This window comes from Spea bombifrons, chromosome 10 (assembly GCF_027358695.1).
Source record: "Spea bombifrons isolate aSpeBom1 chromosome 10, aSpeBom1.2.pri, whole genome shotgun sequence".
NCBI lineage: Eukaryota > Metazoa > Chordata > Amphibia > Anura > Pelobatidae > Spea > Spea bombifrons.
This window is the reverse complement of record NC_071096.1, coordinates 25,079,398-25,095,376: the sequence shown is the minus strand read 5'-3', so window position 1 is coordinate 25,095,376 and position 15,979 is coordinate 25,079,398. Positions and strand designations below refer to the sequence as shown.

Here is a 15,979-nt window from a genome sequence, read left to right as displayed (position 1 = left end):
CAAGCGGTCGGCAATGATTACTTTCAAGACTAAACCGCATACTTTTCTATTAGCCCAAGAATGGTTAAATAAAGCGAAAGGCTAGGAGGGCTGTGGGATACACCCTTTAACCCCTTCGTGACAATGTGGTGTTTATGTTGTCGCTGTTCCTACACAAATTATACATTGGTGTTTTGTTTTTTTCTTCAGGACAAGTAGAGTTTTCTTAAAATAGATTCTTTTGATTATATCATCTAATTTATTATACACTATGACAAAAAAAGTTTACTTTTACAAAGACTGACTTTTATTTGAAAAATCATTTACTCAACTACTAAACTAAAGAAAAAAACACCTGCTGAATAGTTTTTATGTGTTTCACAAGCTTTAGGACAATTAGTAAAACTATTGCTATTGCTGCTTTTCCTATTTGGGACATCTGTTCACCCTATCAAACCATATATGCTTGAAAACTGGATGCCTCAAGGTATATAAATTCTTGTATTTTAACTCTTTTCATACACTAGCTCTACCACCAGCCTTTGTCAAACTTTGTGGTAGTACATTTTTTGCGTTTTCACATACATTGTACTTCAGGTATATACTTACAGCTTCTGGTATATGTCACTGACAAACACCCCAATGTGTTCAGCTGTATCTCCCGAGTATAGATATTCCACCCAAGCATAGGTTTGTCAGGTGGCTTTGGGGCAAAAGTCCACTTGTTGGACATTATTATTGTTTTTTTCTATAGCACCATCATATCCGTTAGCACTGTATATGTACAATTTTGTGTGTTTTCACATACATTGTACTTCAGGTATATACTTACAGCTTCTGGTATATGTCACTGACAAACACCCCAATATGTGTTCAGCTGTATCTCCCGAGTATAGATATTCCACCCAAGCATAGGTTTGTCAGGTGGCTTTGGGGCAAAAGTCCACTTGTTGGACATTATTATTGGTTTTTTTCTATAGCACCATCATATCCGTTAGCACTGTATATGTACAATGTTTTTCAACTTGGCATTTTGTTATCTGATCATCCTGCGCCCTTGTCCTATTTAGGACATCTTTGAAGCCAACCAGTTCAATTTACCCCATCAAACCATATATTTTTGGTTTGATATAGGATATTTCAAATGTTGGTATTTTAAAGCTATTTACTTTTTTCTACCACCCACATTTTACAGTTTGTGGTAGTAAATGTTTTTTCACGTACATACTTCATACGTCACTGCCAAACAACCACCCAATTTGTTTGGAAGCCTCTTCTGGGTACAATAATTCCACCCATGGTATTTGCCCTGGCACCCCAATGCCCAAACAAGTAAAATATTTAAAAAATCCTTCACTATTCCTAACCTCTTAGGCTGATTAAAAACAGTCTGCTATAGGATAAGCAATGGATGTGGCCTTCTAGAAGAATACAAAATGTTTATATGGGATATTCCTATTATCAGGGGATGTCCTGATAAAAAGATGACTAATTTGTGTGGGTATCTCTAACACAGAAAATAGGAATCTCAATTAAGCCAACCTATGGGGGGGGAGGCACAAAAATGATTTAGGGTACTAAAAACCCTAAGTATTGAACTGGTAAAAAAAAAAAATTGGGTGGCCATAAAGCTATTCTGAATCTAAGACCAAATTAAGGTCTGAGTCTCTTAAATGGGCAGACTAGATGGGCCAAATGGTTCTGTCATCAATTTCCATGTTTCTATGGAACAGATTCAGTCTCCTGCTCATTTGATTCAGATGAAAATCAAATTTGTTGTCATTGACACTATCATTCAGGTTCTCTCTCTCCCTCTCTCAGAATGTCTGCCACATTCTCCCCTTCTGTGCCTCTGTGCCATGCAGCTCCGCTTATCTTGTTCTTCTGTCTTCATCCAGAAGGTCTTTGTTTATTCGTTTCTTCATGAACAGGACAAGGATATGACCTCTTGTGAACTTCTGCAAAAGTCTCTCTTCCGACTGGGGGGGATCGGAGAAGAGTATGTACCCAGACGATCCGTCCTTTTGCATGTAACCTTCCGCAAAATGGCAGCAATATTTGTCTCATTTGGTGTCTTCTCTTTTCGTTACCCCCTAAGTGTTTGCAATCTTTTTTGAAAAAAAGTACAAGCAATGGTTTGGTCCCATTGTGTACTGGAACGTCATATTATACTAGTACTGGTCAAAGTTAAAATAAGATTAAATAGCAAACCAGACCACAGCGACAGTTTAACAGGTTTTATTAAAAATAAAAGAATGGGTGAAAAGGGAAGGTGGTTGATAAGGGGGTTAGAACATTCAAAATTTGAACTCCTTATATTTCTTGCCGCCTGCACGCGAGTCTTGTGGCTGACCTTTCCTCTTCTTTTGCTGCAAGTATTGAGAAGATAAGTTAGACTAATAATTCTTGAACAATTTGACAATTTCCTAAGAGCTAAACAAAACTGATGTGTGATTTTAAGGGACTGTGTTGCTCAGATCTTTTTTTTTCAGGAATAATTGGAACAAACTGTGGCAGCCTCTCTGAAACCTTTATCTATTTAAAAGAACAATGTAGGGTCCAAAACGGTCTTATTTCAATGTATATTGAAGTCCATTGTGTATGCGTGCAAACCGATGCATACACTCCTTTGCTACTACAATTAGAAAACAAGAATTCTGTCCAATTACTTTGTGCACATGCTCTGTACTTACGCCTATTAAAGTCAATGGAAGCACCTCCTATTTAAATTAAGAGGGGAAGTGGCAGCCAATCGCATATAGGCTTGTTAAACATTAAATTCAGCTGGCTGCCATTTTTCATTTCAATGGGAGCTTCCCCCATACACCGAGTATGATCCCTGCTTCCAGGCAGCACTGCTGGGTGTAGTCCCAGTGCTTATTCATGTTAATTTTTTTTTTTTTTACATCGCAATACCGTTTTCAAACCACATTTTTTCTGTATTAGAACAATTTGAGTTATTCATATAATTATGCATGCATACCTTCTGTTTAGCCGCATGCTCAGCCACCATGTCACTGAAGTCTTCTTTCTGCACTTGTTCCTGTGCTTCCCTCACTCTTTCCTCGTACTTCTGAGTCATGGCGGATGGATCCATTTCCAGTTCTTCAGGCGCCAAAGCTACTTCTACTCCTTGTGGCTCAGTGGATGGCCCTCTACGGGACATGGCCTGAAAGGAGGATTATTATACATGTTAACAAACAAGCGTCTTCTAGTTGAAACAAAAGTAGTATCAAGAGGGGAAAAAAAGGTTCAATTGACCAATAAAACTGTTCAATTTCCTTAATATATGTTAATGACATGTACAAATGTATACTGTTGTGCTTAGTTTTTAAACATCGCCACACTAATTTGCGACTCCCCTTACCGTGTTAATATCATAGATATGTGTGGAGCCCATCATGGCACCACCAACAGTAGCAGTCCTCTTCTCTGGAAGTACTGTAAAAAGTTGAGGAGTCTCCGTTCTATAAAAAGAGGGATTTCATAAGTGTTTGACATGAGGCGTATAAGCAGAAGACATAAGTACAGAAAAATTATGAAAAAGATGATATTTTTCATAGAGCAGACACTGAGTTTTGTCTATGAACCAGGTATATTCCCATAGTTAGTTTTTAAGTCAGAAGTTTAAAGAATCTGGCCTACGTTATATACAGGTATGTCAGCTGTTCATTTATACAGGTAGATAATGCTACCATACAGATTTGCACCTTTCCGCCTACATTTTATAATTCCATAGACTAAATAAAACAGAATTGTTTTAAATCTTATACATATGGGACCAACTATTTTAATTCACACATCCTAGAGTCTGCATGTTTATGCCTTACCATTGTGTTATCTACCCCCCTAAGTTTCCCTAACCTAGTTTTGTTTTAAAACACCAAGATGACTCTCCTTGGCAAACAAATAGCACAACGTATAGATTAGGAGACCGAGAGAGAGGGAGAGAGAGAGAGAGGCACACACAGGGAGAGAGACATAAACAGAGAGAGTTACAGAGAGACATGCAGACAGCGAGAGAGAGAGAGAGATAAACAGTGAGAATGTGAAAGCAGTATTATGCAATCAAAAATTCTCTGCTTGGTTTTTGTGTGTTTTATTGGGGGTCACTTTTTAAGACGTTTGTATGACAAATCTCATTAAAATTCATACAAACCAGAATGCTCAAGTCTACCTTCGGGTAAAAAATGCAGATTGCGGTATTTACAAAGCATTAGAATATGTATGCCAGTGGTGCTGTATGAAGCAATATATTGTCCCTTTCAAAAACGTTTGAAATGTTTGGGGTTATACAACACCAAGAATGATGTTGCTAATATATAAAGAATTGTACATTTAAAGACCCTGTCCACAAGCGTGCCCATAGTTATCTATCGCCGCAGAACCAAGATGACTTTGAAGAGCGATATACTGATGCACAAAAGTATAGTATTTGGTGTCAGTTTAAAACAATCCTTACCCATCCATAGCCTCTTCAATCTTCTTTTTCCTCAATTCAATCAGCTCTGGAGTTTCCATACCAGCAGGGACAGATGAAAATCCTCCTGGGGTAATTAAACCACTGTTTTGGAGAAAAGCAAAACACAGAGTTTGTTGGCTTCACTACCACAGGCAATGGTCAGTTTTCTCTAATATAACCGTTTATCTAGAAAACAAAATGTGTTCATCTTGTAGTATTTTAGATACTGCACCCCATATACGCTCTTACTGGCTAAAAGCAATACATGGATCACGCAACTGAACGGGTTTCTTGGAAATGTTGCACCGCACAAAGAATAGATGAGCTCATCTCACCTATCAGCAGGTGTAATAAATCCAGTCTCATCTGGTTTTTCCTCATCACTCTCTTCTTCTTCCTCTTCAGAGGACGATTCATCGTCGGACAGTTCCAACTCTCCCCAAGGTGTCCTATCTATATCTTCTTCTTCATTCTTATTCTGAAAATCCAAAGATTTGTAAGTAATGCTACACATCCTGCCATAGATTGGTATCTTCTAAAGAGCTGCCCCACTCCACCCCCTACACTGTCAGATTTACACATCTTTCTGTTCAGGGGGTCTGATGAATCAACCCGCTAACTCCCACTTTGAATTAACCCCAATGACAGCAGCCATTGGGGAAACATTCAACAAAATCCCAGTTTAGGTAAATGGCATTATTGCCACTTTCATTAAGCACATTGCAAAACAGCCATAACTACATAAAATGAATTGATGAGAATAAAGGTTAAACAAATAATAATAAAGCACTACATATGTGGAGTATTTGGTACTCGGGGTTTGATGCTCAACAACTTTTGCAGTGGTACCTATTCTGTGGACGACAGAAGCAAAAACACACAGACAAATTTTGTTTGCATTTCAGACACATCTGAACACTTATAGACATGCCTGGAGAACCAAGATAGGCTTTTCTTACCTGAAAGTCTGAAGCATTGGTCCCAAAGACATCTCCATAGAGAGGTTTTCCCATTTCATCTACTGGGGGTTTTCCCCACCCACCGGCATGATATCCAAAGGAACAACCCTGAAAAACGAAAATGTTAGGACTAAATCTAGAAATGCTATATGTAGGAGTTGCAAGAATAACAGTAAGACTACTATCAATATTAGTAACATTAATACAATAATATGATACTATGATCAATAGTAATAATAATAATAGGGTAGGAAATGAATGTAGGGGACGACCGTATCAGAGAATGGAAAGTAAGTTAGGAAGAGAAGTAGAGCAACATGTAAAAAAGCCTTACCTCTGGGATTGGAGAATTTAGTCCTGGAATTTTTAGGTTTGGATAAGAAGGTGGTGGTCCATACCTCTGCATTGCAATGAGCCAAGGTGGTGGAACTTTATGTGAATTCTAAGGTAAAAGTTGAATAATGATAAAATGCCAGCTGCCGTAATATTTTAGAACCAATACATGACAATCTTACGTTCAACTCGATTTAGATCCCCACCATTAACAAACTTGCTAGATATTTGTGTTTATTTTTATAAACTCTGAAGAGAAGCTTTCAACCTAGAGATTTAAAAAGGGATGCATTATTGTCATTTGAGGAATCCAAAGTGAAACCATGTCTACATTCGCCAAAAAAAATAGTCTAAATAACCATGACAGTACTTAACTTTTTAAAAGTTGATCTGCACCTATGTGTATGTGTAGGCAAACACGGAATATCCTCTTAGGATGGGAGCTTTTTGGTGTCGCGTATGTCGCACTTTCCACTCATTCATTTTTTTATTACTTAATTATTATTATACTTTATTACTCATTTTTTAAATTTACTTAAATCTTAATTAAGATTATAACACTCACTAATCCAACAGGCATCCCCAGAGTGATTCGCAATTCATCTGAAAGATCTCCTGGCTTCTTCTCTTTCAGACGAGTCTCAAACTCTTTACCCTGAGTGGGAAAGAAAAAAAAAAAGATGGACAAAGGTTAACAAATAGATAACAAAAAGATAAAAGATATGACTGATACAGATCACAAACTGCCAACAGTGATAGCACAGAATAAGAACTAGTTTATTGTGTCTCCCATCTCTTAAGTTTGGTAACATTATGTGTGGACACTAAATTTAGATTCGAAAGAGAAAAAGATAAATAATCCATCAACAGTACTGATAAATCAATTCTTTGCAAACTGACTTTCCAAAAGAAAGATATAATTAAAGATTACATGATAGCCGCATCACAGGGAAAGTGACAAATTACGTTGAAGCCTCGCTATATGATCTATCAGCAAAAATAACTATATCTAGATCTCTAATTTTCCATCCTTGGGAAACCCATTGAAAGGGACAGTTTAATGACCCCCACTAAAGAAGAATGCATATGAAATTACATGTTGGAACACATCATTTGAACAGGAAATGGCTGGTGGGGAAAAGAGTGGAGGTCTGCACAATACCCTTATGCATTTGTAAAATGGACAACACAACATTTAAAAAGGGACCATGCAGATATTGTATGCATAAAAGCAGGGCTCGACAAATCCCAGGCGCCAGGTCGCCATGGCGACAGAAAATTTTGTCCTGGCGCCTAGGTTTTGTCAGCCTCTTACATCCAGAAAAAATTGTGGATGTAAGAGGCTGAGTCACCACATGGGGGCGCTGTTCCTGTCTGCCCTTTGGTGACTTCTGTAGGTATGGAAGCCTACAGCAGTCATCAAAGAGACTCCCTCTGCAATGGCTGGTCCATAGACCAGCAATTGAGTCCCAGCTGCCAGAGGCAGCTTCAGGGACAGGGGAGAGGGTTCTTCGGTCTCCACATGAGTGTGGAGACCAGCCCCAACACCCCCCTGCTGCCTGATCGCTCCCTGAGAGCGACAGTGCAGCGTTAACCCCTTCAATGCCGCGATCGCCGCGTTTTAGGGGTTAACTCCCGTTTTGTAAGGGGCTCTGCTGCCGGTGGTCTGCCTGGAAGCCCAGGCAGACCAGCAACAGCACAAAAACGAGCCCCCACAAGCCCTTTGATGATTCCTGTAGGCATAGAAGCCTACAGCAGTCATCATAGACTCCCCCCTGCAGTGGCTGGTCTATAGACCAGCAATTGCTTCCCAGCTGCCAGAGGCAGCTTCAGGGACAGGGTGAGAGGGTTCTTTGGTCTCCCCATGAGTGTGGAGACCAGCCCCAACAGCCCCCTGCTGCCTGATCACTCCATGAGAGCGACAGTGCAGCGTTAACCCCTTCAATGCCACAATTGTGTATGACACATTCGTGGCATTGCAGGGGTTAACATTTGTCCCCACAAGCTTGTGGGGACTAAATATCTGTCAATGCTGTGCTCCAATGGAACATCAGCATCGAAAGAGTTAAAAAAAATGAAAAAAATGTATTTAAAAAAAAAAACAAACAGCACTGACCTGAAAGTCCAGGGTGCTTCCAGGTCAAACGCTGTGAGTTTAGTAAGTGGGCTGATGATGATCGGATCCCTCCTGACCAACTGTTAGTTTAAAAAAATCCTGGCTCCTAACTTTTTTACCTGGCGCCTAGATTCACAACAAATTTGTCAAGCCCTGCATAAAAGTGCATATGGTGGATGGGCACAGCCGATCTAAGATCTCATCCATTTACCTTAATGGAAAAGCTGTGCACAAGTAATGTCATATAATGTGATCAAGTTGCACATTTTAAGAGACCCTAGACTTTAGCTTCAAAAGGTAGCAAGGTCATACATTGGTTGACTTGTATATTTGAAGGCTAGGGCAAGGGGTGTAAAATAAGAATGCTAAAAAAAACAAAAAAAATTTTTTTTAAATAATGCAACATGAAGGAACAGAAGTAAAACCTAAATCAAATATTTGGTGTAACTAACCACAGTTCTCCTGTGGATTTAGGCAGCCTCATTTGCTTCTCTCTCCATGTAATCCCATACAGACTTTATGATGTTGAGATCAAAGCTCTGTGGGGGTCGTATCACCACTTCCAGGACTCCTTATTCTTAACGCTAAAGATCCTTAATTCTTAAGGACATTGGTTGGGGTCATTGTCATGCTGCAGAATACATTTGGGGCCAACCAGGTGCCTCCCTGATGGTAATGAATGATAGATAAGTATCTGCCTGCACATCTCAGGATTGAGAGCATAAATCCCCAACTCCATTTGCAGAATACAAATTCTCTGCCCCAAACACGCAAGGAACCTCCCAACATGCTTCACTGTTGCCCGCAAAGACTCATTCTCGAATTTATGATTTTGTGAATAGTTGCTTGGCCTTGATTAAAACATCAGAGTTATGTTATATACCAGAGTCCTACTGGTTTATGCAAATGCCAAGCTGATTGCACTGCTTGACATATTCTGATTGTGAAAGGGAAGTAAGCATGATGCGTCTTTCATCTCCTAAAGTTTTCCTTGGCCACTGAATCTATGGTAAACATTGTCGGTGTATTTGTGCTTCTTCAAAAGAACTTAAACGTGACATCTGGAAACCCTTCTGCTTTGTAATTTCTGCCTGGGCGAGACGGTGCATGCCGTTTGACATTAAACCTCACCTTGTTTAGTGAGCTTGGCTGCTCCTCAGTCTGTGTAATACACAACAGTTTCTGTTTCAGATAATGACTGTTTCAACCTACATATTGAACCAATTATAATTACCTGTTTTGTATAATTGTTATACACCTAACTTTATGGCTACAAAACCCTTACTTTGCGCAAGTGTACCTAGAAGAACTGATGCTGTTTTGAAGGCGAACTGTGGTCACACCAAATATTGATTTGATTTTAGATTTTCAACTGTTCACTTACTTTGCATTTTGTTAAATGATAAAAAATAAACTATTAACATGTCTATTTTCTAAAGCATTCTTACCCAAAACCTTTGCATAGCACTACTATATATATATATGGCTTTTTGGGGTGGATTTCTCCAGCCTGACAATACAAAGCTACAAAAAAGAATGGATTTGGTGCTTTCCTTTCACTGCCCCTGTAATTTGTGTGAACAGGCCAACTGATGAAAATATTGGGTGTATTTTGTTTCTTCTGATACCTCATAGTACAAGTCACCGTGGATGGTCAGCTTTGGTTTACTTTGCCACTTGAAGAACGCATCGTGAAGTTTTTGATAATCTATGTCAATTTTTCCCATCTTCGGTCGCACTTTCTCTCTCATTTTGGACTTCATGGTCTTTTGTTCCTCCTGCATTAATGGAGATTAAAATGGTGGTTAATTTATGGCAAACACACCTTCACCTTTTGTCTATTTTGAATCCATGGAAGCATGTCCCTCTGTAATACACTCTCACCTTTTCCTGAAGTGCCTCCCTCATTTCTTGAATGCCTGTTCTCTTGATGAATTCGGGAAGCTGGAAGGGGGGTTTTTCAATACCACGCTTACCCTGTAAGTATTTTCGTTTAAAGCACCAATGACGAGGAACAGGGACAGAATTCCGTGTTCCCTTCAGGTGGACAAGGAGTTTTGGGTCTTGTGCAGTGACATCATGCATTTCTACTACGTCTGGACGAGAAACCAACTAGAAGACAGGAGAGAAAGAATCATTAAAGGACATTTTCTTGTCAAGACAGGCATAAAACAAACCCACTCTTAGTGGAGTATTAATACGGCAACCACAAACTAAATATTTTATCTATCTTTACTATCTAGACCAGTGTGAGAAGTTTCATCCTATTTCCAACTTTTCCTGATATATTTTACATCCTACAACAATCTCAAGAAGACCCTCCCTCTTTACCTGTTTAAGTTCAGCCACTGTAAACCTGTTCATTCGCCTCATTTTCTTCTTAGACAGTTTAGGGGCATCCAGTTTTTTTTCCTAGATAAAATAAAAGATTTGTATTGAAAAGTTTGGCACAAGAACATAAGCCAATAATTAGACAGGGTAGGTGGGTAGAACCTAACCTCTCCATCACTGTCGCTGTCACTGTCCATCTGTTCCTCTTCAAAACGTTTTCTGGGAGCAGCTGGTTCAACCTTCTCGACCTTCTCTGGCTCCTTCTCCTTCTCTTTCTTTACATCATCTGTCAGCTGAAAATATGAAAATTCAAATCATCCAATCGTGTCTTAACACCACAATCTAAAACCAAGGCCACACATACTTGCCCATCTGAACAAAACATCTCTATATAGGAAGTATTAGTCAGAGGCGTATTTGTCAGTAATCTGACAAAATACTAAAAAAAATTTATCATGCTTAGTAGATCATTTTAATATTCTATTCTTAATACTTAAGTAGCTGGTAAACTAGCCACTTTAATAAAAATAACAATCTTGGAGATTAAATGAAACAAATTTCCCAATGTCCACTTCCTCCAGTGTTACAATGTGCTGGACTGGCTGCCTACCATAAAATGCTATCAGATGCTTGCTTTTGACAATGGGATTATGGCAGTGCAAGTGGATTTTGCAGGCATCTATACTGTCAGTGACCAGTTCCGTACATTCCGGTCAGTAACTGGAATGTAAACGGTTTGTTTACTTCCGAGAATTTGGATAGTATTAAAAAATGTTCGTAATGTTGAATTAGGGCAAATAAATTAAGCATGCATGTGAAACAGCATCTTTAAATAACTACTAAAGCATGAAAGAGGCATTCTGAATTATTTTTCATGGCCCTGATATATAAAATGTAAATATGCACCAGGGAGAAATGGATTACAACATATGTATAAAACAAAAAAAACAAAAAAAACACTATTCAGAGTTATGTTTGTCAGTAGTAGAGACCGCTATGTGATGTACCTTAAAAGCCTGAAATATCCTCTTGAAGAAGATAAAGTTGGGATCATAGATGTCTGGTTCCTCGGTCACATAGTCTATCTCAACTTTTCCTGCGGCAGGATCAGCCTCTGCTGCCTCATTCAGCTCTTCTGTAGTCACAGGCTGTGGAACTGGTGTCCTCTTTTTTGTTCGTTTCTTACGATTCCTCCGTCTGCGGTTTTTCTGTTGCAAAATTGTGCATTTGAAGAATTACTTGTATCAGCCCATAATACTGCTTCTAAAACATGCGAGCACATCCAGTAAAATGCACACCTATGTCCTTAATACACTTCACACTGTACATGCGTATATGTGTAGGAGCATAGCTAAATCTAAGAAGTGTAACAACCCTAATTTAATTTGGGCTATTTCTACATTACAGGTAACACTGTTGTAGCATATTCCTATTACTTTGTCAGCCGCTACAGTGGTAGGAAAGTGCAATGCAATATAAAGGGGTGTAGAATGGTAAGAGACAGCAAAAGTAAAAGTGAAGGAAGGCAGAACGCGTTAACCAGTCTCATAAATGTATACATTGCCAAATCGCAGTGGGCAGCACATGATTTGTCTTTTATAAACTATTAACAGCAACAAATCATTGTTTATAATTAAAATTCCACTATTACATCTATGTAAGTCCATCTCTGCTGTGCATAAATATATTCTATTTTTTACTTTTTATTAAATCTACTGCTCGTTACGCCATCCTATACTTTATACATTACAATGCATGTGCAAGGCGTATAAGCACCTCTTTTTTGGTTGGGGTAGTGATTTCCTCTTCTGTCTCTGATGCTGTGTAAATCTGACGAGCATCAGAATCATCTTCCTCTTCTGACAGAGACAGAAAAATAGCGTTAAAAGGAAAAAAAAAAGCAGTATTGGTTGTAAACATTTAATCAGTCATTGAGCTGAACAAGATCTCTAGCCTGAGCGAAGAATAAAACTCAGTAACAAATAAGTAATTATATAAAGAAACTACAGCGGGACAGTCACGTGTCAGCTGCAATTTATTAAAGATAGATATAGCTTGTCATTTGTTTCTCAACAAGTTTAATCATTATAGAGCAGTACAACCCAAATAGTAGTTTTGATTTCTGAAAAAGGCGGCATTAAGCCAAATAAGTTTGGGAAGCTCTGCTCTAGAGGGCAAATATTTCACTTGCCTAGAATCTGTAGTGAGACAAGGAGGAGTAGCATGTTCTATTTTTTAGGAAGAGCATTTTGAAACATCCCATGCCAACTTATTGGGCCAGTATATTGGGTCGGGATTTTATACAAGTTTTAGGATTTTTTTGCCACCTGGTTTCACATGCAGTAATAAGAACAGTAGTTTTAGACAGCATCATCTTTAATATGTCTCATGTGCACCTTAAAATTGTCTTCAGTACGGTTTACCCTCAAGTAGCCTTTTAGGCTACATTGTTTATTTAACCCACTACGGTGTCCCAAGTGGCACCTTAACCCCTTAATGACAAAGCGCTTAAAATGCATTGTTTTCAATGGGTTTAGGGACCACCCATTGTCCTTAAGGGGTTAAACTCATGGTTCAATGTACTCTAAGCTAGTTAAAAATGACTGCCAAGTGTATTTAATTCAACGCGCACGTGTTCCTTCTTAATGCTTTTTTTACATGGCAACTCCGATCATGACTGCTCTTTCGTAGATAATTGTAAAGTCTGTATAGATGCAGGGATATTCTTTACAATACAATTACAGTGAGACAAACCGATCAAAGCTAGCATAACTAAAAAAAAAATCCTTAAAATATCAAGTAACGCAGTAAGGGACCAGCAGCCTTATCTACCTGTGGTCACTGGCACCATTTCTTCTTGTCTTATTTCCTTCAGTTGAAGAATCTTCTCAAGGACCTGTGGAATCTTTGGACCAATGGAAGAATCTTCCATCTGAGAATGGGGTAAATCAAAAATAAAATAAGTTGTGCAACAAAGAAAAAAACAACGCATAAAAACCCAAACAAATGAGTGGAAGAACTCACTTCTCTTGAATCATCATTAGAGGCTTGGGTGGTAGCACGGGGCCTGGTGATGGTGGGCAGCAGTGGGGGAATAGAGGAAGCAATAGGAAGGTTACCTGAATGGAGAAGAAACACAACGTTAGAATGCAGCATAACAATGTTTGAATGCAGCATAACAATGTTTAATTGACATGAGGGACATTTAAAACACTACCTCGAGGCAAAAGTAAGGGCCGCTGGGAAGAGCTTTCTTGATCCGAAAGAGGTGTCTGAAACGTAGGGGAAAAAATAAAGAATGAATGTGGGTAAATGGTTAAGAACACTTACAGATATCCAAAACTGCAGAAACTAAATGGCAAAGTTAAGATATTTCACCTTTGGATGTCCATCAGTTTGCAGAGATAATGGTGGCCCTTGTTGTGGTTTACTGGCTTCAGAATCGGGATTTGTGCGAGAGGCTAAGCTCAAAGGGAAACCAAGTCCAAGGGAGGGCGGAGGGGGAGGGGCTGAGATAGGCATTCCAGCCATCTGAATAGGGAAATAAATGTAAATGTTGAGAAGGATGAAAATGTACTTGAAATTGTATGGAATACAAGACCAATACTTAGAAAGGTTTTGTTTTCCATATATGCTTTCTGTCTAGGTTTATAGTTTTACCTGCGCAAGTCTAGCAGATGTAGAGAGATCACTGTCTTCATGGACCTTTAAAGAAAGAGGATGACAAAGATGTAGGGAATAATCCAAGACGGATGTATGCAAGTGGGAGGGAAAATAAATGGGCAACATTTCTGAGCATAAGTATATTATTGAGCCTGATTTAGGCTAGAACCTCAAAGACATTTACTGATCAACAAATGTGCTACAACACAGGCCATCTTATTGCAATGTTTAACACTGATACCATGAACAAAATGTTTTAAGGGGTAAAATGGTTAACAACAAACTAGATGGTCAATGTTGCTGAATTGGTCCTGCTGTTCCCAGAAGAACCTGAACACACTGGTATTTGTGGCTCGAGAGTCAAACAGGTAGTTTAAGTGGTACCTGGGTTGTGGGTCGGTCCATAATGTCTTCCATGGTTCCTGCAAAACAGATACTAGCATTAACAATAAGTTTGCAGCAACTCAGATATGAATGAGGGGTCGAGAATCTACAGGAGTTGCAGTTTCAACTCCCTCGCTCCACTATTCATTACGAAGGACAAACGCTGCCCATGTATAATACATTATTCAATGCGTGAGGAGACTTTTTTTTTTTTTTTTTTTTTTACTTGTCCCTTATTTTTATTCAGATTGTAGTGTCTTTTTCCCATTTAGACAAAAACTATGCCATCACAGTTTGCCTTGACAATTTACACAATTACAGTGAAGCTACAAGAGTACTTTGTATCTCTTGTGTTGTCCGATCTTTACCGCCACTGATTTCTGCACACGTTAGTGCTAGTATTTGCTCAGAAAATGATCCAGGCAGGGTCTGGGAGGAAGCAAGTATATAACGGTCCAAGAGTTGCTTTCAGACGAACAAATTCCCTAACCAGAGAGCGTTGGGGCCCATGTAAAAAAGGGAGCACATATGGGGGATTCTACAGACACTCGTGCATTTGCAAAGATGACACCGTGTAGATTTAAAGGGGCCTCTCAGATATCACATGCATTAGTATGATAGCCAGAGCGCAAAGCATGCAGATCAGGGACCAGAACTACCGGAAAATAGCAAACTAAACTGGTTCTGGCCCATTTGGGAATTTTGTGGGTGGTAAGCCAGCAACTAAAAGAAACGAAGAAGAAAAAAAGGTGACCCCCCCATAGAGTTTCCTATTCAAAAAGGAGTAAGTTGGAGGCATTAGAAGAAATGTCACTGATTTGCATTATGGGCAGTTCTACTGAGCGTAGTAAAAGCAGAGAAATGTGTAGCGTGTATCATTTACCGTGTAATATATATAACAGTAACCGTGTATTCCCTATGTTAGCTCCTCATGATTAGACATAGGCAAGTAACCTTTATGAGGCTGAGAGAAAATGTTATTTCAATCATTTATGAATGTGCAGAACTGATTATTTCAAGTCTCTAGCACCAATATGCATTACGAAGTTGGCTCAAAGGCAGTTTCTAGGGTTGATTCACAATAATACAAAGCAAAGTGAGTTGAAAAACAGTCTGTGTAAATAGATTATTTTGAAAGTAAACTGCAAAGACCACACAATGGCTGCACCCATAGGGAAATGTATTTAATATTGCCCACAAGATGGAAATGTGTTCACACAGCACGAAAAAAAAAATCTCAACACAAGCCATAGAACCAAATTTCCATAAAACTCGTTAGTTAACCCTGGACTAGTTGTAAACAGATCTTTGTGCAATACAAATGAAAAAACTATTGAAAATACAATGTGTGTGGTTTTTTTAGTTTTACACACTGTTACAACCATCGCTACAAATAATACAAGCCCCGCAATACACAACCACACTTATGTCTCAGTTTGGCCTACTTTCGTCAAAACAAGCTTAAAAAGGCTACTGTTGACAGTACTGTATGCCAAGTATGCTAAAGTAGTTATTCAGATTAAACACATAACCCAATAACTGGCACTAAATGATAAAGTTTCTTCGCTTACCGTCTGCAGCGTCCGCCATTTCTTTTAGTTGCCGAAAAGCCTGCGCGCTGCAAGTCGCGAAACATGTGCGTCATACGCTCAACGTAACTACAGAGAGCACAGCGGTAGTCTAAACACTAGAGTCGTACGCAAACGATATTTTTAACAATATGTTTACATGGCAAAGAGAAAAAAGAAAAAT

General features: G+C 38.9%; 2 protein-coding genes across 2 annotated transcripts in view; one reads left to right on the top strand and one right to left on the bottom strand.

Annotated features, from left to right (window-relative positions):
- LOC128467684 (putative neural-cadherin 2) overlaps positions 1–15,979 on the top strand; it is a 267,631-nt gene that overhangs the window by 164,711 nt on the left and 86,941 nt on the right. The window lies entirely within an intron of this gene.
- Positions 2,202–15,847, bottom strand: SF3B2 (splicing factor 3b subunit 2). Its single transcript, XM_053449358.1, has 21 exons — positions 15,799–15,847; positions 14,228–14,265; positions 13,841–13,885; positions 13,559–13,711; positions 13,398–13,452; positions 13,205–13,299; positions 13,013–13,112; positions 11,957–12,039; positions 11,188–11,388; positions 10,348–10,473; positions 10,181–10,261; positions 9,734–9,961; positions 9,478–9,627; positions 6,299–6,388; positions 5,735–5,842; positions 5,401–5,508; positions 4,777–4,919; positions 4,442–4,543; positions 3,347–3,446; positions 2,963–3,148; positions 2,202–2,348 (listed from the first exon to the last, which is right to left on the bottom strand). The coding sequence occupies exons 1-21, from the start codon at positions 15,815–15,817 to the stop codon at positions 2,277–2,279; spliced, it is 2,283 nt and encodes a 760-aa protein (XP_053305333.1). The 5' UTR covers positions 15,818–15,847; the 3' UTR covers positions 2,202–2,276.